The following is a 22,331-nucleotide window of genomic DNA, read 5'->3' as shown; positions in this document are numbered from 1 at the left end:
GATGAAGGAGGGCCACAAAGCCTCCTTGGACTGTAACCAATCGTATTTCCTGAAAGGTGCAGGCTGAAGGCGTGGGCAAGGTGGAAGCTCCAATCAAGGAAATCGTGATGGCGCGAACAGGAATTTTATATTTTTTATGTGTATAAATACAGTTTAATGTAAACAATAAATGCCTCTGCTCGGTCATATTGGTTGGTTGGTTGGTTGGTTGGTTGGTTGATTGGTTGTCCAGAAGTTCAAGTTCTCGCATGAACCCAACCCGTGGCCGACCGCTCAAGATAATTCCAGTGGTGCCTGGAATAATTCCAAGGTGCAATTGGAACAGGCTGGAACAAGCTTCTTCCCCAGGAAAGAAGTGCAATCTCCATCCCAGGAATTGCTGGAATCCCGTGTGGCACTTGGAGACAAGGGTTAGTGGTGGCCACGGTGGTGCTGGGAATGGTTGGACTCGGTTGGGGAGAATGTTTCCAACCTTCACCACCCCATGATTCCAATCTTCTCCTGCAGGAACTCGCCAAGGAAAATTTAATGGCAGCGCATCATGGAGAGGAAAGGTGGGTCAACACTGGGGACATTCCCGGCTTTGCAGAGCTCCTCAGAGCTTCGTTTCCCTGGATTCCAGCAAATTCTGGCCTGGCCAAACCCATCCATGGGATTATGGAGGGGGTGCAGGCAGAACCATCCTGTGGCTGTGCTGAGGAAATCGATGTTGGATCTGCTGTGCTGGATCCGTGTTGTTGGATTTCCCATGTTGGATCCATGTTGGATCTGCTGTGCTGGATCCGTGTTGTTGGATTTCCCATGTTGGATCCATGTTGGATCTGCTGTGTTGGATCCATGTTGTTGGATCTCCCATGTTGGATCCATGTTGGATCTGCTGTGCTGGATCCGTGTTGTTGGATTTCCCATGTTGGATCCATGTTGGATCTGCTGTGTTGGATCCATGTTGTTGGATCTCCCATGTTGGATCCATGTTGGATCTGCTGTGCTGGATCCGTGTTGTTGGATCTCCCATGTTGGATCCATGTTGGATCTGCTGTGTTGGATCCATGTTGGTTGATCTCCCATGTTGGATCCATGTTGGATCTGCTGTGTTGGATCCATGTTGTTGGATTTCCCATGTTGGATCCATGTTGGATCTGCTGTGCTGGATCCGTGTTGTTGGATTTCCCATGTTGGATCCAAGTTGTTGGACCTGCCGTGTTGGATGTGCTGTGTTGGATCCGTGTTGTTGGATCCATATTGTTGGATCTGCCATGTTGGATCCATGCTCTTGGATGTGCTATTTTGGATCCATGTTGTTGGATCTGCTGTGTGGGATCCATGTTGTTGGATGTGCCGTGTTGGATCCGTGTTGTTGGATGTGCCATGTTGGATCCATGTAGTTGGATCTACCGTGTTGGATCCGTGTTGGATCTGCTGTGTGGGATCCATGTTGTTGGATCTGTTGTGTGGGATCCAAGTTGTTGGATCTCCCATGTTGGATCCATATTGTTGGATCTGCCGTGTTGGATCCATGCTCTTGGATACCACCTATGGATTCCTCAGGAGCCTTCACCGAGTTCCCACCCCACACACAGGTGTGTTGGAGTTTCAGGGAGGGACCGTTGTGGACCTCGAGCTGGACAGTCCAGGAGATCTCCTTGGATCCATTTTGGTCGGAGCCAGAGTAGATCCATGCCCTAGCACTTCCATGACAGAATTTCCACTGCTAGAGAGTCATTCCCATGGTCAATCATCCTCCCTGGAAAAAACAGGAATTCCCTGAGCTGCTGGACCAGCAGGGCCTGGTTTGCCGTGGATTTGTCTCCTGTGGTTGGATTCCTGATCCTCTGAGGAGGTGCAGGCTCGTTTGGAACTCTTCTCCATAAAAAAAAAAAAAGGAGGGAAGGTCGTGCCATTCCCTTTCCATCACTGGGATACGAGTGACAATTCTCCCCCATATCCATTTCCCTGTTTTCATGAGGTTTGTGGGAATTTTACATCCCTGCAACCCCGTTCCCCGAGTTCCGTTTGGCTGAAATTCCCTGGCTGGCACAGGAATTATCAGGGAAGAACGGACAAACTGACAGGCAGGGAAGCACAGAGCCTGGGGGCCTTTAATTCCTTGGAAAAACCATCTGAAAGGGAAAATCCAAGCAGGATTTATGTCTCTATAGGAGCTTTTCCAGCTTTGAAGGCTCCAAATTGGGATTTTGTTCTGCGTTTGTCGGCAAAATTAAAGACGCCCAACCTTATCACACCCAGGAGGGAAAACTCCTCTGATTTCCCCAAACGTGCCAAATTCGAAACGAAATCCAGACGAAGGAATCGCACCCAAATCAGCAGAAAGTGGAGAGAGATTTTGAAACCCCTCAGCCTCCAAAATCTCCTCCCGAAACTGCAGGACTCGATCCAGCGACGTGGGAACGGCAGGGGCAGCCAAGCGAACAATACGAACCCGCAGAAGTTAAACAGACGCAACCCACGGAATATTTTTGCATAGTAAACAGCTGCGTTTGCAAACTGCCAGGGCACAGGCAAAAAAAAAAACCAACCAACTTTGTTTTTCCAGGGACGAGCCTCAACTGGGCTCTTTCTCCTCTGCTAATTGGCCTTCAAATTAAATGCGATGGGGGTTTGCTGGAATTCGTTTAATTGAACCATCTGAGCTTTCTTCCCCGGCCTTCCCCTGCTCCATTTCCAAAGCTGTGGTCTCGGCGACGCGTCTCCTCCGAGGAATCGCTGGAGCCGGGTGGAGAATTTCCACCGAAAAGGATGAAATCCAGCCCCCTCTCTCCACAAATTCCCCCCCCCTCCAAAAAATCTCACCTAAAGGCACAGCCGAGCACATCCACCTCAGAAAATTTCCTGCTCTTTGTGCGTCTGGGGTTTCTTCCCGCCCGCACTGAGCCTCTGCCAGGGCCTCCTGATTGGTGAGGCGGGAGGAAGAGCCCGATTCCAAACCCTCTGGAGTGTGGAGAGCTTCCTACCGACTCCACTCGTGGATGAGTGGGAAGGGAGGTGGGATTTGGGGGGAGTGCTTGAGCTCTTTCACATGGATTCCATCGGGAGATCGAGCAACGCAGAACGCCAAATAAAGACCGGGGGGAGGGGGGAAGAGATTGATTAATGAATTCATTAATTAGGACATTGCTGAATTCACCTGGTGCAGATAATTGAATGTTATAAAGCCCTCTCCGGCTTTGGAGAGCTCCTCCTGGGTTGGGATAACGCCACTCGGGTCCTTGCTTTCCCCTCTGGGTGGGGATTGGAATAATCCACCCGATAATTCCATTGGATTGAAGATCCAACCAAAGCCGGGATGGTTCCATTCCCCTTCCCACCTCAGGCTTCCCAAGGATATATCAGCTCAGAAAGAATGCGACGACCCCGAAACACGCCTGGGAAAAGCTTTGGTCCAGCTACGGATCCCAAATTCCATCTCTTCCAATTGGAGATGCCTGGTGAGAACGTGTTACGACCCCTGAGAGTTTCCAGGATCGTCTGGGTTGGAAATATCGCCTTGAACGTTGGTTTCATTGACGATTTCAGGGCCTTAGCCTCCCAAAAAATGTGGGATTTTTCTCTCCTTGAAGTCGCTCGCAAAGATATATTCCCAATAATATATGAACATAATGAATATTCTGCCAAAATTCCGGGCGGGACGGGCACAAACCCCTCAAAGCGGATGCGTAGGGATTATCGCGAGGCAGGATTTTTTGACAAGAGGGTGATCGGAGCAGGAAATCCTGGATCAGCCCTTCCCAAGGACCCCAAGGCCTCCCCACCCCGTCACCCGTCCCACACTCACCACGATAGCTGCCAGGATGGGCACCTGAATGATCCACTTCAAATTGCCAGCACTCAAGTCCCAACACCTGAGGAGAGACCGACATCCTGTCAGAAAAACGCTGGAAGAGCGATCGACTCCAGATTTTAGCTGGAAAAATCCCCCTGGAAGGACGAGTTCCTCCAAAGCCTGGCGGAAGGACCTCGCTCTAACCCTGCCGGCACTCATCTTTAAGGGATATTCGGGATATCCCTTTTCCTGCTGTTACGCTAGTAAAAAATGCGAACATTCCTGTGGGTGGGATGGTTCTGCTCTCCAGAGGGGGAAGCTCTTTCCAGCTCTTTCCACGCTCATCCAGACTTGTCCCTTCCAGGCAGGAATGGAGCCTTTCCCATTCCTCTCCCACTTCTTCACTTCCTCAACCAGAAAAAAAATTCCCTACATTAAAAGTAATCCAGGTTTCATGGACAGAGGAGAGGCTGAAGTGATGTAGGATCACAGAATCCCGGGATGGGTTGGAAGGGACTGTCAAGAGGATTTAATTCCAAATCCCTGCCGTGGGACAGAGGTTGCTCCAAGCCCCGTCCAGCTGGCCTTGGACATTTCCAAGGATCCAGGATTCTCTGGGTGACCTGTGCCAGGCCCTCCCCACTCTGGCAGGGAAGGATTTTTCCCAAAATTCCATCTATCCTTGACCTCTGGCAGTGGGAAGCCATTCCCCGTGTCCTGCCTCTGCAGTTCCCGATGAATTATCCCTCTCCAGCTTCCCTGTGGGCACCCTCAATCCCGAACACGTCCCTGCCCACGGCAGCGGCTTGGATTAGAGGACCTTTAAAGGTCTTTTCCAACGCCATCATTCCATGATTCCCCCTTGGAATAAACCTGCAAGCTTCCCTTGGCGACAGGAGGTGTCTGGGGACGGGGGCACTGCCGGGGTTCCGCAATCGCTTCCCGGTTTTCCTCCAACCCTGCCCTTGGTGCCCAAATCCCCCAAAATCCTTATCTCCGTCCACCTGCAGTCCACATCCCAGGGAGGACATGGATGTTGGGATGTTGGGATGTTGGGATGTTGGGATGTTGGGACATTGGGATACTGGGATACTGGGATGTTGGGATATTGGGATGTTGAGATGTTGGGATGTTGGGATGTTGGGACATTGGGATACTGGGATACTGGGATGTTGGGATATTGGGATGTTGAGATGTTGGGATGTTGGGATGTTGGGACATTGGGATACTGGGATATTGGGATGTTGGGATATTGGGATATTGGGATATTGAGATATTAGGATGTTGAGATATTGGGATATTGGGATGCTGGGATGTTGGGATGTTGGGACGTTGGGATACTGGGGTGTTGGAATATTGGGATACTGGGATACTGGGATACTGGGATATTGGGATATTGAGTTATTGGGATATTGAGATATTGGAGTGCTGGGATATTGGGATATTGAGTTATTGGGATATTGAGATATTGGGATGCTGGGATATTGGGATGTTGAGATATTGGGATATTGGGATTCTCCAATCCTCCCCCTGCCCAGAACGGACGGGGCTCTATCTGCTCCCAGCAGTTTCCAGCAGCCATTGGGAAAAGCTGACTCGGTGTTAATTATTCTGGAATTGGGATTCTCTCCAGCTCTGCAGACAGGAATGCCACAGGCTTTTCCTCGTCTGATCCAGGTAACCCTCACATGACAATTTTTCCAGGAAATCTCCTCAGGGAAAGCGGGGCTGGAAAGCCACCAGTGCTCCCTGGAAGGCAGACGTGTCCCACCCGGCAGCAGCTCGGCTGAAATCCCCTTTGGAAAGTACTGCCCTCCCATGAAAAGCCATTTGGGAAATCCTCTCTGCTGGAGGATCCTGGGGACACGGAAGAGCTCGTGTGGTCAATCCTGGGAATCTGGGATGATTTTGGGAGAATTTTGGGAGAACTTTGGGAGAATTTTGGGACAAAAGCCAGGTTGGATGGGGCTTGGAGCAACCTGGGATAGTGGGAGGTGTCCCAGCCCATGGCAGGGGGTGGAATGGGATGGGCTTTGAGGTCTCTTCCAACCCAAACTGTTCTGGGATCCTAAAACCCACGGAGGATTTACAGTTCTACGACCCCCAAACCTCTCTGACTGTGCTGCAGCTGCCGTGTCCCAAATCCATTCCCACTCATCCAGGATTTTTAAGGATCCCTGTCTCATCCCCGCCCAGCTGTGACACCCATCCCTTCATCCCCAGGTTTTCCCATTTATTCAATCCTGCTAAGTGGAAGGAAAAATTATCCTTCCCTTCCACCCACCACCCTCCTCCAAAAGTTCACGATGTTGAATTCCAATTTTTTTTTTTCCTTTGGAATTCACCCCAAAAATCCCACGAAACTCTGCAGGTGAAAGGGGGAGAGAGGAGACCCAGCGGGACTTACTCTGTGTCGGCCAGAGTGGCTCTGACGCTGGCCCACACTGTGACAAACACTGCAGGGAGTCCTGCAAAAGAACACAGGTGACACCAGGTCAGCGGGGGACCCGAAATCCCCGGTGGAGCGGGTCAGGGGAAGGGTGGGAGGAGCAGGTTTTAATTATTCAGGAATAATTGGATAAATAAACACCGTGGAAAGGTTGAGCTGGTTCAGTTTGGGATGCTCATGACAAAGACATTGAGGGGTTGGAGGGTGTCCAGGGAAGGAAAAGGAGTTGGGAAAGGGGCTGGAAAAACTCCTGAGGGAGCTGGGAAAGGGGCTGAGCCTGGAGAAAAGGGGGATCAGGGGGGACCTGGTGGCTCTGCACAAGTCCCTGCCAGGAGGGGACAGCCGGGAACAGGGACAGGAGGAGAGGGAACGGCCTCAGGCTGGATATTTGGGAATATTCCTTCCCCAAAAGGAGCTGTTACACATCGGGACTGCCCAGGGCAGGGGTGGAGCCCCCATTCCTGCGGGGATTTCAAAGCCCTGTGGATGTGACACTCGGGGACACGGCCAGGGGTGGGCTCAGCAGTGCTGGGGAGGGTTGGACTCGATGATCTCTGAGAGTGCTGCAACCTGAGAGACTGAAACCGGCTTTGGACAACTCATCCCATGGGAAGCGGAGAACTCTGCTCTGGAGCCAGGCTGGGAGAGCTGGGAATGTTCCCCTGGAGAGGAGAAGCTCCAGGGAGAGCTCCGAGCCCCCGGCAGGGCCTGAAGGGGCTCCAGGAGAGCTGGAGAGGGGCTGGGGACAAGGCATGGAGGGACAGGACACAGGGAATGGCTTCCCACTGCCAGAGGGCAGGAATGGATGGGAGATTGGGAATTGGGAATTCCCAGTGGTTTGTGGATCCCTGGCAGTGCCCAAGGCCAGGTTGGATCGCCCTGGGACAGCGGGAGGTGTCCCTGCCCGTGGTAGAAGATGGAACAGGCTGATCCTCAAGACCCCATTCCAACTCAAACTATTCCATGATTCCATGATTCCAATGGTTTTATGCAGCACACCTTCTCCAGGATATTTCCTCCCTTCCTTCACGTCAAGGAAAGGTGGATCAGCAGTCAGGCTCAGACAGCTGCTCCCAGAAAATCTCTGGAGGGATTGGGAGCTCTGTTAAATACGGGAGAGCTGCTGCGCGAAGCGCTTAAATTTAGGATTACGCTTCCAAAATATCCAGCCGAAGGATATTCATCCTGATTTCAGCACAGCCACCTCGGGCCATCGTCTTTTCCCTCTGAAGCGTGGAAACAAAAAACAAACCCCAAAAATCCCCATCATCCAAACGCAACCTCGTATTTATTTTATTTAGGGTCCAATTATTTGTACAACTGAGTCCCCTACTGGCTTCCCTTAAAAAGCAGGATCCAACCCACAGTAGCTTCCCACAAATTCGGGAAGAATGACCCCTTTCAGGTGTTGGGGGGGGGGAGAAAGAAAAAAAAAAATTATTAAAAAAATAAATAAAGGCGACATTTATCAGCGGGGACTGTGAAGAGGCTGTTCCCAGTCTTAGCTCGCTGGGGCTCGCGGATAAGCCCGGGCTTAACTTTCAGCATGCACTTAAGTCTCATTAGGGTGCTTAAAGGTTTTCCTGCCCACGGGGCGTGGAGCGGGGACGGCCGTGTCCCAAACCCGGGGACAACGGAGCCCTTATCCCGGGCCGGGAGCTGGGGAATGCCGAGGTAATATAAGAAAGCATAAATAATTAAACACAGAGCCTCACTCAGGCCCGGCGCTCCTACAAAGGCACGTTTGTGAGGAATTTATCCACGCTCCACCATCCCCTGGGATGCCGGGGGGAGAAAATCCTTGACCTGTGGCACTGGGAACTTGGGGAGAGGGAAGGTGACAGGCACCGGCTCTTTCCTCCTCCCTGGTGCCCACCTATCCGTGGAAAATCATCCGAGGTTTAAATGGATTGGATTTTTTTTTTGGTGCCCTTTCTGTTTATATCGGCTCAGGAGCTGCCATGTGGAAAGGCTGTCCGTGAAATCTTGGATATTCCCACTACGGCGAAGCTCCAAGGCTGAAGGAGGGATTTTTTTGGGGGGAGGTTTGGAGATATTTGACAGGAATTTGTTCCTCTCTGGCCTGTCCTGAGCTTCAGAAAATGCACAATTCCCGTTTTTACTAATCCTGTGCTGGCTTCGAGCTCCCAAACAATAAAATATCCAGCGGGAAATAGCTATCCCTAAAAATCCCAGCATGTGGATGGGTGGATGGATGGATGGATGGAGGGATGGATGGATGGATGGAGGGAGGGATGGAGGGATGGATGGAGGGAGGGATGGATGGAGGGAGGGATGGATGGATGGAGGGATGGAGGGATGGAGGGATGGATGGATGGATGGAGGGATGGATGGAGGGAGGGATGGATGGATGGAGGGATGGAGGGATGGATGGAGGGATGGATGGATGGATGGATGGATGGATGGATGGAGGGATGGATGGAGGGATGGATGGATGGATGGATGGATGGATGGAGGGATGGATGGATGGAGGGATGGATGGAGGGATGGATGGAGGGATGGATGGATGGAGGGATGGATGGATGGATGGAGGGATGGATGGAGGGATGGATGGATGGAGGGATGGATGGAGGGATGGATGGAGCGAGGGATGGAGGGATGGATGGAGGGATGGATGGATGGATGGATGGATGGATGGATGGATGGATGGAGGGAGGGATGGATGGATGGATGGAGGGATGGATGGATGGATGGATGGAGGGATGGAGGGATGGATGGATGGATGGATGGATGGATGGATGGAGGGATGGATGGATGGAGGGATGGATGGAGGGATGGATGGAGGGATGGATGGATGGAGGGATGGATGGATGGATGGAGGGAGGGATGGAGGGATGGATGGATGGAGGGATGGATGGGTGGATGGATGGAGGGATGGATGGATGGATGGATGGAGGGATGGATGGGTGGATGGATGGAGGGATGGATGGAGCGAGGGATGGAGGGATGGATGGAGGGATGGATGGATGGATGGATGGATGGAGGGATGGATGGATGGATGGAGGGATGGAGGGATGGATGGATGGATGGATGGATGGAGGGATGGATGGATGGAGGGATGGATGGATGGGTGGATGGATGGATGGAGGGATGGATGGATGGAGGGATGGATGGATGGATGGATGGATGGATGGATGGATGGATGGATGGAGGGATGGATGGATGGAGGGATGGAGGGATGGAGGGATGGATGGATGGATGGATGGATGGATGGATGGAGGGATGGATGGATGGATGGAGGGATGGAGGGATGGATGGAGGGATGGAGGGATGGAGGGATGGATGGAGGGATGGATGCATGGAGGGATGGAGGGATGGATGGAGGGATGGAGGGATGGAGGGATGGATGGAGGGATGGATGCATGGAGGGATGGAGGGATGGATGGAGGGATGGAGGGACACATGGGTGGATGGATGGACACATGGGTGGATGGACACATGGATGGATGGATGGACACACGGATGGAAGATGGATACATGGATGTCCTCCCCCGACCCCAGCCCCGCCGTGCCGTCAGCGACTTGTACAGAATCCACATTGTATGCGCTGTGCATTTCCAGCCACACACACAGTGTGTACAATGCAGGTGCTATAAAGTCAGGAATCTCCCCAGCAGCCGGAAAACGGGAAAGGAGGATCTGCTGGCCGCCCCACCCCCTCCAGGGCTTTTCCCACATCCCTCTCTCCCAGCAGCTGGAAAAATGGGATTCATGCATGTGGAGTGAGGGAGCGACTGCTGGAAGGGAGTTTGGGAATAAAGACCTTGCCTAGGTCTGGGAATTCTGATCTCAGTTCCCTGGGATTTAAAAGCCTCCCTGAGGAACAATGCCTGTGTTTTATGACTCTCTCTGTGTCCCCTTTTTCATGATGTTAAATGGGAATAATAATAATAATAATAATAATAATAATAATAATAATATTTTTAAGGCCTCTGGTCCTGCTTGGTACAGATTTTTTTTCAGGGAAGGGCTATTCCTGCTCGGATAAACACGCAGGGCCCATCCTCATGGATTTTCATCCTTTTCATCATTTCCAGGTGTCCCCGCAACCCCCCAGTCCGCTGAAATCCATCCCGGCCCAGCCCCGTGTGTGGGAATTACGCGGTGAGGGCAACACAATTACATTTGTGTGAAGGCAAAAGGCCGATGGAACCGGCTTGGGTTTCCTGGCCATCGGTCATGGTCCCTCCGCTTCCTCCCAAAAACAGCTGCAGGGATCTGGGAGTCTCCCAGGGGATTGATTGTTGCCCGTATAAATGTCATTATTTATTTATTTTGGGGTGGGTGCCGGCAACGGGACGAGCTCCTTCGGGCCTCCCTTGGAAGAAGGGAATTGAGGGCTTTGGTGGAGGATGTGGATTGGAAACACCGGACAGAAATCCGTGGAGGCGACATCAAAGAATCGCTCTTTTGTCCCGCTTTTCCCAGAAATAAGTGATTTTTTCCCCCCCCTCCGTTTTTCCACCTTGGAGGTTTCCAGGAGAATTTCCAGGCTGATTTCTGCCAGAATATCCCAGTTTTGGGGGGGGGGGGGGGGAGGGCAAATCTGTTTTTTTTTCTGCGGAATAATTTTCTCCCTGATTCCCTGCCACTCACTGCTGCGGCCGTGGACAGCATCCAGTGCCCGCTGCAGGGAGCTGGAATTTTTTTTTTCCCGCCGTCTCCAGCGGCTCCTGGATCGGTTTTTGCCCTTTTCCCGGTGCCCAAAAAAAAAAAAAAAATCTATCCAAACAATCCTCTCCGAGCGGGCGTTATCATCCCCATCCAAACAAAGCAATCATCCCGGCTGCCCCCGGAGGGGATGGTGTGTTCTCATTCCAGAGGAATTTCCACGGGGCCAGCCCCAGGCTCCTGGAAGTTGTGACAGGTGTGACTCCAGCCCTGCGGTGGCCCCGATAAAACGATTGTTCCCCGGCGGCTCTTGGGGGAGAATTAAACCAGAGCCATCCCAACGTTTTTCCTTCGGGTTTTCGGGTTTCTTTTTTTTTTGCTCGTTAAACACATGGCATTATTTTCCAGTTTTCCAGCTGCTTCCCTCCCTTCCCGAATTTCCCCCTCTGGGGAATTGCTTCTCTAAGCCCCGCTCTTTGCGGCTTGATGTTGTTTCTTTTTTCGAGAGGGGAGTTTTTACGGAGCCCGAAGGTTTGGAAGGGGATGAGTTTGTTTCTCTTCTCTAATTTAATTTAGCTGGGGTTTTGTTCGTTCGCTTTAGCAAAGAGGTGCCATCCAAAGCCCTGTCTGTCCCTCGGCAGCTGAGATAAGAAATGCCAAACGCCCAGAATAGAATCCCAGGACGATCTCTGGGGCCTTCAATCCCATCTCATTCCACCCCCTGCCAAGGGCAGGGACGACTTCCACCATCCCAGGTCGCTCCGAGACCCAGCAAAATCTCCTGATCTGTTGATTTTCCTGAAATTTCTTTCCGTCCGTCCAGGACTAGGCTATTCCTGAGAGACGGATTCCCACTTCGAAATATTTCTATAGTTATTTTTTGAATATTTATTTTTATATTTATTATTCGAAATATTTCCATATTTACACTTCCCATCTTTGTCATCTCTCAGCACCGGCGGTTTCTGAGCAGCTGAACAGGAGGTTTGGGAAGCAGCTTCTTCCCCGTCTCCCATTTGGGAAGGAGAAAGGCTGGAGAGAGCCCTGCCCTGGATTTCGAATCCCAAAAATCCCCGCTTGTGCCAGGAAGTGATTTTTCCAAGGAAGTTACAGCCAAACCCAACCACTGACTAGGGTTAAACCAGTAGAAAGCTGACGGGGGAAAGGGAATGCACGTGTTAAAATCAGAGAATTAATTTTTCTCTCTCTCGTGGTTTCTCGAATAAACCTGCCTCCGTGTCTTTTGAGCTTTGAGCCCGCTTTGCTTTCCTCCTGACCCTGTCTCGCAGCAGAAAGAGAGCGAACGATTCCGGCAGACGCTCAGACCACTGCACTAATTTTAGGAAAAATCTCCCCCTGGAATGGGGATGGATGGGGTGGTGCCCACACCTCGAACCTTGCCCTGAAATGCAGCCAGGACGTGGCCAGGTGGATTTGGGATGCGGAATTTGGGGAAGTGGTGCCGGGCCAGGTAACCCCAGCCGGGTTTTCCTGCTGTGATTCCTGTTCAAACCCACACCCCATTATCCTCCCTGGGATCATCGGAAACATTCCCTTGCTCCCCTCCCAACCTCCCGACTCTCAGACAACCCTGGGCAGTCGTTTTATTGTCCCAGCACCTCGTAACTCCTGGGAAGCCAAAAAAAAAAAAAATTGAAGCCAGGAGGGGAACAGAAATCCCATTCTCCTCCTAACGAGCCCCTTCCCCGTGCCCACATCCCGCCCTGTTCCCATTACTCGGGGAAAAGATGCCCGAGTCGAAAGAAAAAAAGAAGGAAAATAGCAAAGCCTTCCCCACAAATTGCAGGTTTCCAGTGGTGTTCCAGAGGCTCGGGAAGGACCTCAGGGGATTTGAAGCAGCTGAGGTTTGAGGGAGGAAACCGGAGCTCGGGGCTCTCATTGGGAGCAGATGCTCCGAACCTCCCACGGATCTGTGCCCCTCCAGCCCGGCGCGGGTTTCTCAGCAGCGGGAAAGGGATAAATCCCTGAAAATCGGCTGGCTCAGCCCAAATTTAGCCCTCACATTTCCTGCCCTGGAAGGGTGGCGAAAATGTGGGAGGTTGGTGGAGGCACCGCCTGGGATTTGTGGCTGGATTCCCTTGGAAGTGTCCAAGGTCACGTCGGACATTGGGGCTTGGACCACCCTGGGACGGTGGGAGGTGTCCCTGGATGGGCTTTGTGGTCCCTCCCGACCCCAATCCTGGCATTCCCTGGATCTTTGTGCTGCCTCTCCAAGCCTGGGCTGATCCTCCTGGAGACCCTGGAGGAGCCACGGTGGAACCAACACAATTCTGGAATGATAAATGCTTCCCAAGGTGGAAAACCTCTCCTTGCAGGAGTCCTCTGATGATCTCCCTGCCTCGACCACCTCTCCCACGTTTCTGTAAATCCACATTTTCCTTCCAGAACCTCCTCCAAGCCTGGGCTGATCCTCCTGGAGACCCTGGAGGAGCCACAATTGGAAACGCCACAATTCTGGAATGATAAATGCTTCCCCAGGATGGAAAACCCATCCCTGAAAGAGTCCCCTGATGCTCTCCCTGCCTCCATTCCATCACCTCTCCGATATTTCTATAAATCCACATTTTCCTCCCAGAACCTGCTCCAAGAGGCTTTTCCAGGAGAACCTTGAGGAGCCACCCTGGGACGGTGGGAGGTGTCCCTGGATGGGCTTTGTGGTCCCTCCCGACCCCAATCCTGGCATTCCCTGGATCTTTGTGCTGCCTCTCCAGGCCTGGAGACCTTGGAAGAGCCACAGTGGAAACACCAAAATCCTGGAATGACAAAATCTTCCCAAGATGGAAACCCCATCCCTGAAAGTGACCCATGATGCTCTCCCTGCCTCCATTCCATCACCTCTCCCACATTTCTGTGCATCCACATTTTCCTCCCAGAACCTCTCCAAGCCTGGGCTGATCCTTCTGGAGACCCTGGAGGAGCCACGGTGGAAACACCACAATTCTGGAATGACAAAAGCTTCCAAGGATGGAAAACCTGTCCTTCCAAGAATCCCCTGATGCTCTCCCTGCCTCCATTCCACCACCTCTCCGACATTTCTGCAAATCCACATTTTCCATCCAGAACCTCCTCCAAGAGTTTATTTTTCTTTGTTTTTTTTTGTTTTTTTCCCGAGGAGCGGCCGTGACTTACCCCAGCCGAACAACGTGAATCCCCAAAGATATTTCTTCTCTGAGAAAAATGCCATGAAGATGAGGCTGTGCAGGTAGAGCCCTTCCACCAGGATCCAGTAGTAATTGGTGGCCAGGAAGTAGAGGAAGAAGGTGACGGCCACCTTGCAGCCCACCTGCAGCGACCAGAGAAGGGCAGAGAAAGGGACGCGGGGTGAGATCCTTGTGCCGCGCCGACTCCTCGGGGCGGGGAAGCGAGGAAAAGAAATAAATCAGAAAATTCGGGAATTAAAGCAGGGTTAAATCAGGAATCTCCCGGGGGGAAAATTCCGTTCTGAGGAGGGCGGGGAAAAAAAATCTGTGGAAGAGCAGGGAAGACCAACAGCTGGGAAAAAACTGAGCCAGAGGTGGGCTTTTCCCTGGATTTCATCTTTTCCCTGGGTTTCATCTTTTCCCTCTTTTCCTTGTCCATGGTGGAGGCCAAAGGGCCTTGGCTGGGTCGTCCTGGTCCTGCTGAAGTCACAGCACTTGGAATTACCGCTCCTTGGAATTAATTACAACTCCTTGGAATTACAGCTTGAAATTACAACCCCTTGGAATTACGACTCCTTGAAATTACAACCCCTTGGAATTACAACCCCTTGGAATTACAACTCCTTGAAATTACAACCCCTTGGAATTACAACCCCTTGGAATTAATTACAACTCTTTGGAGTTACAGTTCCTTGGAATTACAACTCCTTGGAATTAATTATAACTCCTTGGAATTGCAGCTCCTTGAAATTACAACCCCTTGGAATTACAACTCCTTGGAATTAATTACAACTCTTTGGAATTACAGCCCCTTGGAATTACAACTCCTTGGAATTAATTATAACTCCTTGGAATTGCAGCTCCTTGAAATTACAACCCCTTGGAATTACAACTCCTTGAAATTACAGCTCCTTGAAATTACAACTCCTTGGAATTACAACTCCTTGGAATTAATTATAACTCCTTGGAATTTCAGCTCCTTGGAATTAATTATAACTCCTTGGAATTTCAGCTCCTTGGAATTACAACCCCTTGAAATCACAACAGCTCCTCGGAGTTGCAGCTCCTTCCTCAGCTCATGGATATCCTTGGGATCTGGGGAGTTGGATTTCCCAGGAATTCCATGGCGGCCACATCCTTGTGCTGTCCCTTCCTTTGAGAGGAGCACAAAGGACTGACAGAAAACGCCAGTTCTGATTTCCAAACTCGGATACAAAAGGAGATTTTTATTTATTTTTTTTTTAAATCCTGGCACGGCTCTTTTGCCAATTTTTTGCCCAACAGTACAAAAATCTTTACGTGCATTTGCATATTGATAAGGTACGCACACACTGCACTAATTTTCTTTCGTAGACAGAAGGGGGTTAAAATAGATTAATTAAAAATCCCTCTGAATTGATTTTAAATTAATTTTAGCATTTATAAAATATATCAATATTTATAAATATTTAATTTTTTATATTTGTAAAATACATGATCTCAGTATTTATAAATATTAATTTTTTAAAAATTTATTTAAAAAATCCCCATCTAGGTCTGATAAGACGTTCTATATTTTATTTTTTCTGTTTATTGCCCCAGGCAGGGAATGCGAGGCAATAATTGCAAAGTTTCTTTGTTTGGAAACAAACAAACCAACAAACAAATAAATCCATAAATAAATAAAATATAATAAATAAAACAAATCCATTAATCGCCGCCTTCATCGCTTGCTCGCCTCGCAATTCCGAAGAGTGGGAGACGCCATTCTGTGCTAACATCCAAAGAATGCCATAGATCATTATCCTAATTATCCCTTATAATGAGCCCGGCGCGAGGAGAAACACCAAACAATGCAGCGAAACATTTTGTGTTAAAAAAAAAAATAAAATTGAGAGTTTTGGAGGGTATTGAGCGAGACTCCGTGAATTAACGACGCGGATCTCCGGGATGGGGAAGGAACACAATGACAAAGCTCCAGCTGGGACGCACAGTGGGACATTTCCCAAACCCTCTGATTTTTCACGGGGGCGTTGCTGGTCACTGGTTGTGGCACCGAGCCGGGAAAGGCTTGAGGAGCCAAGAAAATCCACGGGTGGGAAGTTTCTCCCAAAATCCTTGAGGTTGGAAAAGACCTCCAAGGCCACCGAGTCCAACCTGTGCCTGAGGCCCACCAGAGCCCCAAGTCCCATATCCAGGAATTCCTTGGACACCTCCAGGGATGGGCACTCCAAACCTCCCTGGGCAGTTCCAAGGCCTGCCCACCCATTCCGTGGGGAAATTCCTCCTGGTGTCCCACCTGAGCCTCAAGCTGAGGCCGTTCCCTCTCCTCCTGTCCCCGTTCCCTGGGATAAGATCCCAAATCCATCCCCCACCCTGGCTCTCCCCTCCTGCCGGGGAGCTGTGGGAAGTGAGAAGGTGCCACATCCAGGATTCCAGGGGAAATCCGGGATGGGACCAACGGCAAGGAGAACTGCAGGATGTGGGAGATGTGGGGACGGGCTTTATCCCCCTGATCTTTTTCAGCCTCCTGACGTTTTGCGTTTTTGTAGTGGAGTCTCCTCGCGGATTGTCACGTAAACGGAAGTGATGTCATTGGAAACTCTTCCTCTTGCTCATCCTCCCTCTCCTGAGGAGGGACAATTGACGGAATTTTAGTTTGCCCAGTGTGGTGGGAGAGGCGGCAACCTCGGTTGTCCAATCCGTGGTCCTTGTCCAAAATCTATACAAACGGAGGTCCGAAAACAAACTTCTCTCTTTTTGCCCTGTGTCGTTCTTTCCGTGTCCAATAACGACAGGGCTTCATCCCCCCCAGGCGCACGGACAACGCGGACGTTGCCATCAGAGATTTCTGGACGGCGAAACCCCCGCGGGATTTTGGGGAGGAAGAGTCCAACTGACCTCACTTCCGATTTTATTTTGGGATCTTGACTCGTCTGACTGTATTGACTCAACCGGCCCTAAATGGAACGGGTTGGACACCAGCAGGAATTTCCCCATGGAAAGGGTGGCCAGGCCTTGGAAGGAGCTGCCCAGGGAGGTTTGGGGTGCCCATCCCTGGAGGTGTCCCAGGAATTCCTGGATGTGGCACTCGGAGCTCTGGACTGGGGACAAGGCTGCGACTGGCGACCCACCAACCATCCCAAGGTTGGATGAGCTTGGAATTCTTTTCCAACCTCAGTGATTCTGGCCGAGGTCCCTCTCACCTCCTTTTTGCAGGTGAGCCCCACCCTTTCCCGTGACACCACGTCCTCCCCCCGTTTTCCCTTCCAAAATATCATTTTTTTCCCGATGGGAGGAAGAAAAATCGTTCATCCCCCATCCGTTGGAAGAGTTGTGGGCCAGACTGGATGTGCCTTGTGCTGGGATGGTCAGGAATGTTCCCACAGCTGTAAATTCCAGGGGGGATCAAGGGAATGTAGATGGGAATCGAACCATCAACCTTGGCTGCCGCGGGGAGCAGCTTTTCCTTAGCTCAGGAACCGGGAATCCCCCTGAATCCCAACGGATTGAGAACGGGAAAGGACGAGCAGGATGGAAAACTCCCCCAAAAAGAGGGGAAGCGCTGAACAGAGAGGGCAAAGACACGAATCCTGGGGAAAACACAGCTCTGGGAATAACTCACAAACTGCGATTTATCCGCTGGAGGCGCCTCCGTGATGGATTTCAGATCCTCCTCGGAGATCCTCTCCATCTCCTCCAGGGCCGACCCGGAGTAGAGGACGGCGTCCTTCACGAAGATGCTGACGGCCCTCAGCATGAAGGACACGAACAGGTGCATGTGGATGTAGTTCCTAGTGCAGTGCAAACGTCTGGAACGGGAGGGAAAAGGGATTGGGGAGTTCAGTCCGGCTCTTGGATGGAGTCTTCCGGCTCTCGGAGAGCCCCAGCTCCTCCCACCGATGTCCCCGTGGGGAGCAGAGCGAGGGTCACCCCTCCCTGGCCTCCCCTGGGGTTGGGAAATGGATGGATACCTTCTCCAGGGGTTCCAGGGAATCATGGAATGGTTTTGGGATGGATGGGACTTGGAGCCCATCCAATCCCACCTCCTCCCATGGGAAGAGACACTTCCCACTGTCCCAGGTCGCTCCAAGCCCAACCTGGCCTTGGACGCTTCCAGGGAACCAGGGGCTTCTCTGGGAATTCCATCCCAGCTCCTCCCCACCCTCCCAGCCAGGAATTCCTTCCTAAAACCTCCTCTAACCCTGCCCTCCGGCAGTGGGAAGCCATTCCCACTCTCCTATCCGCACCTGCCCTCGGATTCCAGAGGCTCCAGAACTTGGGGCCGCTGGAAAACCTCGCAGAGCTTCCTACAAACCAATATTTTTTAAATTTTTTTATTTTTTCCCAGTTCAATTTAGGAGCGACTCCCAGCAGCAATTCCGGTGTGCTGGGCTGCTGTCCCTGTTTTCCTGCTGCAAATATTTTTTGGGGGGGCTCCACCCCAGCAGTGGCTGCAGTGACCCCACAAATCCCGGTTGTAAAGCGCTTTAAGGTCCTTTTCGGAGGAAAATCTTTTTTTTTTTTTTGGGGGGGGGGGATGGTGAGAGGGTGAGTGGGTCAGAACCAGGAAGAAGAATTTTAGGATCGGGAATCAGGATTTTGGGGGAAGAAGGAAGTGATCTCTTGGGGTCCTCTCTGGAGCTCTGGTGCCGTGCCTGGATTTATGAACGGATTTATGAACGGATTTATGAACGGATTTATGAATGGATTTATGAACGGATTTATGAACGGATTTATGAACGGATTTATGAACGGATTTTCCATCCCGATGATCCGCACTAATTAAAGGCTGTGTTTTTATCCCTTCTGCAGGATGTTATGGCAGCGGCGCCAGCCGCCCTCTGCGCTCTCAGAACCCAAATCACACCGAGTGGAACCGATGAGGCCTCAACGGGGATTGGCTTTGCTCCCTGCCTTTGGAAGGGAGTCGGCAGATCTCTGGATTATCGAGGATAAAAACCCGCCTTGATCCCTGCTGCTGCTCTGATCCTCGGGATAAAGATGCTCCAGCACAGCTGCCCAGGTGGTCTGGGCTGGAAATGACGTGCTCCGATAGAGTGGGATAAAGATTTGGGTAAAGAAAAACCAGGAATTCTCCCGCACACCTAAACATGGAATATTTTAGCAGTATTTTAACACCCAGTATCGGGTGGGAAATGAAGTGGAGGGAAAAGGTCGGGAGAACAGGAGCGGGGCGGAGGGATGGGGTCTGCAGTCCCCTTTGGATGGGGTCTGTCATGGATTTGGGATTTTCTCTCCAGGCAAACTCCCCCCCGACACCTTTTGGCGTCTGCTGAGAGCTCTGAGCACTGTCGGAGCCCAAAGCCGCACACCATTCCCAGGGTTCCACGTCCAGGGCTTGCCTCAAACTTCCCAAATCCCTCTGCAGACACCACGTGGATGTTCTGGCTCCCACCAGCTCCCGCCCAGGTCCTGCTGGGTTTTTTTTAGGAGAAGACACCAGCAGACGTGGAAGGGAAGCAAATCCGGGGCTCAGGGTTTGGGGTCACCCTGCTTTGTTGGGTCAGAACCCGATACAGAACAGAACATTCCCAAAGGCCAAATTCCCGGATATGGATGTTCCTTTCATCCCTCCCATCCCATGCTGCCCAGCAAGAATCCCAGAATTCCAGAATGGTTTTTGGGCTGGAAGGGATCTTAAATATCACCCCATTCCAACCCTGACCCCTCACGCTATCCCGGCTGGCTCCAAGCCATGTCCAACCTGGCCTCGGACACTTCCAGGGATGGAAGAGGGATTGAGAAATGGAAAACGAGGGTTCAGAGCGGCGTTTAGGGGTCTCAATCCATTGGCAGGGATGGTGGGAAGGGAGGGGACACAATGGAGATGATTTTTGGATCCCTGGGAAGAGCAGCAGCGTGGGGAGACCGGAGGAATCAGCCTGGGCGTTTCCCATCCCTTTCAACTGGTTTATCCTTCACGGAGTTTTGGATTTCGGGCGGAATTTCCCTGGGGAAACCTTATTAATCCTCAAATCAGCCGTCTCAAAGCTAAGCCAATCCCCTGCAGGGGACACAGCGGGGACAGAAAATCCTGGATATTCTCCCAAGGGATTCCCGGAGACGCTCCTCTCTTCCCGTTTGCTACAAAGGGGGCGTGGAAAACTCCACTCGAGGGAAGCGGGAGGAGTCCCAACATCCCACCCGCCATCCCCCAGGAATTTTTTTTTCGCCCTAGGATACCCCAGGAAAAAACCCTGGAATGTTTTTTTTTTTGTTGGTTTTTTTTTAGGTAAAAACAGAGCCGCCTACCTGAAGTATCCCAGGATAAGGACAGCAACTGTGAGGGATCCCAGGGAGATGGAGTATCCAACAGTATAAATCAAATAGAGGCGATCAAAGACCTCCTGCAGCAGAAACGATGGAGAAAACAGCGTCACCTACGGCACCACGCAGAGCCCAGATCCTTTCGGGGGATCCCAGATTCCTTTGGGAATCCCAAGTCCTTGGGGAATCCCAGATCCCTGAGGAATCCCAGGTCCGTGGGGAATCCCAGATCCTTTGGGAATCCCAGATCCTTGGGAAATCCCAGGTCCTTGGGGAATCCAAGATCCTTTGGGAATCCCAGATCTTTTGGGAATCCCAGGTCCTTGGGGAATCCCAGGTCCTTGAGGAATCCCAGGTCCTTTGGGAATCCCAGGTCCTTGGGGAATCCCAGATCCCTGGGGAATCCCAGGTCCGTGGGGAATCCCAGATCCTTTGGGAATCCCAGATCCTTGGGAAATCCCAAGTCCTTGGGGAATCCCAGATCCTTTGGGGGATCCCAGATCCTCTGGGTATCCCAGGTCCTCAGGGAATCCCAGATCCTTTGGGACTCCCAGATCCTTTGGGAATCCTGTCTTTCTGGCAGCTTGGGAAAGAGGGGTTTGTGTTCCCTGAGGTGGGGAGGTGGGATTTTCCCAAGGAATTCATGATGGAGTTGGGTTCACCCCATACCTGGGAATTTCGCAGCATTTTCATCCCAAAGGAACCCAAAGCGCTTTACAAACCCCTGTTCCAATTCAGGGATCACTTGGGAATTTTTACCTGGACAAAATTCCTGCTGAGCCGGGAGTTTTCCTGGAATTGCCCTATTTAGCCGTTGCTGGATGACTGATATCCAGCCTGGGGGAGTGTGACCCACACCAGAAAACTCGGGAAGGAAATACTTCGGCTACGGGATACGGGGAAAGAAATCACCTGCGTTTATTTTTCCCTTTTTCGAATCCCCAGCAGCCTCCGCCTGTGGTTATCCAATCCAGACGCAGCCCGAGCTTGCCAAAATCCCGTTGGAAAAGGGAGAGCTCCCTAATAATTAATCCTTCGGGAAGTTTTAGGTTGCTGCTTTGTAAAGCCGGCCTCGAAACCCTGAGGTTTCCATTTAAATATCGGGGTTTTTTGGTTTTTTGGGGTGTTTGGTGTTTTTTTTAAAATTTTATTTTAATTTTATTTTTCTATTTTTTTTTTTCTACGGAGGCAAACGTTTTCCAGCTCCAAGAGGATTCCAGCTGGGACTTGCAGCTGAACTCAGGGATTGCTGCAAACGGTTAAAATGCCTGTTCCCCCCCATCCCAACCTTTCCCAGACTGATTTTAGCAATAAATTCCCCAAAAAAACCTCCTCAATTTTCTCCTGGTTCCCTCCCGGCCCTGCCCGCGGGGCTGCAGTAACGCCAGGAATGCCGAGCCCTGAATGACAGCTCTGATCGGGATTTGAGGCTTGGAACTCTCTCCTGGAACGCCAAACCTCAGCCCCTATTACATCAGAACCCGCAAGATTTGGGAATGTTTCTCCGCGGTTTTTGCGCCGGAGGAGCGAAGCCCTTTGCCAATATTAATTTACCGAGTGCGTCTGTGCGTATTTATGGGGATATTTTTATAGATTTCTTTTTTTTTTTTTTAATAGATCCGTCTGTGCAGGCAGCGGGGCCCCTGAAAAAAGCCGAGGAGAGGTTTTTTTTTTCAAAGCTTTCAGGGGGGAAAAAAAAAAATAAAAAATATCCTGGCGTGATTTTCCTGCTGCCGAGCTGGAATCCTCTCGGAGCTTGGGAAACCTTCGCCTCCGTAGTAAAAAAATGAAATAAAAATAAAAATTAAAAAAAAAAAAAAAAAACCAACCCCAAAAACAAAACAAAACAAAAGCTCAAAAACCAACCCCCCCAACAATAATGATAATGATAATGATAATGATAATGATAATGATAATGATAATTATGATAATAATAATAATAATAATAATAATAATCTCACCCCAAGGTTGAAATTCTCAGTAACCCAAGAGTTGTGAAGGCCTTAAAAAAACCCCTCCTGGGCCCCATTCAGAAATT

The 22,331-nt window shown here is 51.0% G+C and overlaps 1 protein-coding gene across 1 annotated transcript in view; it reads right to left on the bottom strand.

Moving 5' to 3' along the window:
- Positions 1–3,793: 3,793 nt before the first annotated feature.
- Positions 3,794–22,331, bottom strand: part of LOC136305938 (parathyroid hormone/parathyroid hormone-related peptide receptor-like) — a gene marked incomplete at its 3' end in the record, with an annotated part of 32,688 nt that continues 14,150 nt past the window's right edge. The window contains exons 3-7 of the mRNA XM_066209264.1: positions 20,279–20,373; positions 17,628–17,814; positions 14,013–14,166; positions 6,189–6,249; positions 3,794–3,860 (exon numbers count right to left, since the gene is read on the bottom strand). Of these exons, the coding sequence (XP_066065361.1) occupies positions 3,794–3,860; positions 6,189–6,249; positions 14,013–14,166; positions 17,628–17,814; positions 20,279–20,373 (564 nt within the window). The remainder of the gene's footprint in view (positions 3,861–6,188; positions 6,250–14,012; positions 14,167–17,627; positions 17,815–20,278; positions 20,374–22,331) is intronic.

Source organism: Chamaea fasciata, unplaced genomic scaffold (genome assembly GCF_029207755.1).
Source record: "Chamaea fasciata isolate MVZ Bird 193981 ecotype frontalis unplaced genomic scaffold, bChaFas1.0.hap1 SCAF_806, whole genome shotgun sequence".
Classification (NCBI taxonomy): Eukaryota; Metazoa; Chordata; class Aves; order Passeriformes; family Sylviidae; genus Chamaea; species Chamaea fasciata.
The sequence above is the reverse complement of the archived record's forward strand: the minus strand, read 5'-3'. Positions and strand labels throughout refer to the sequence as shown.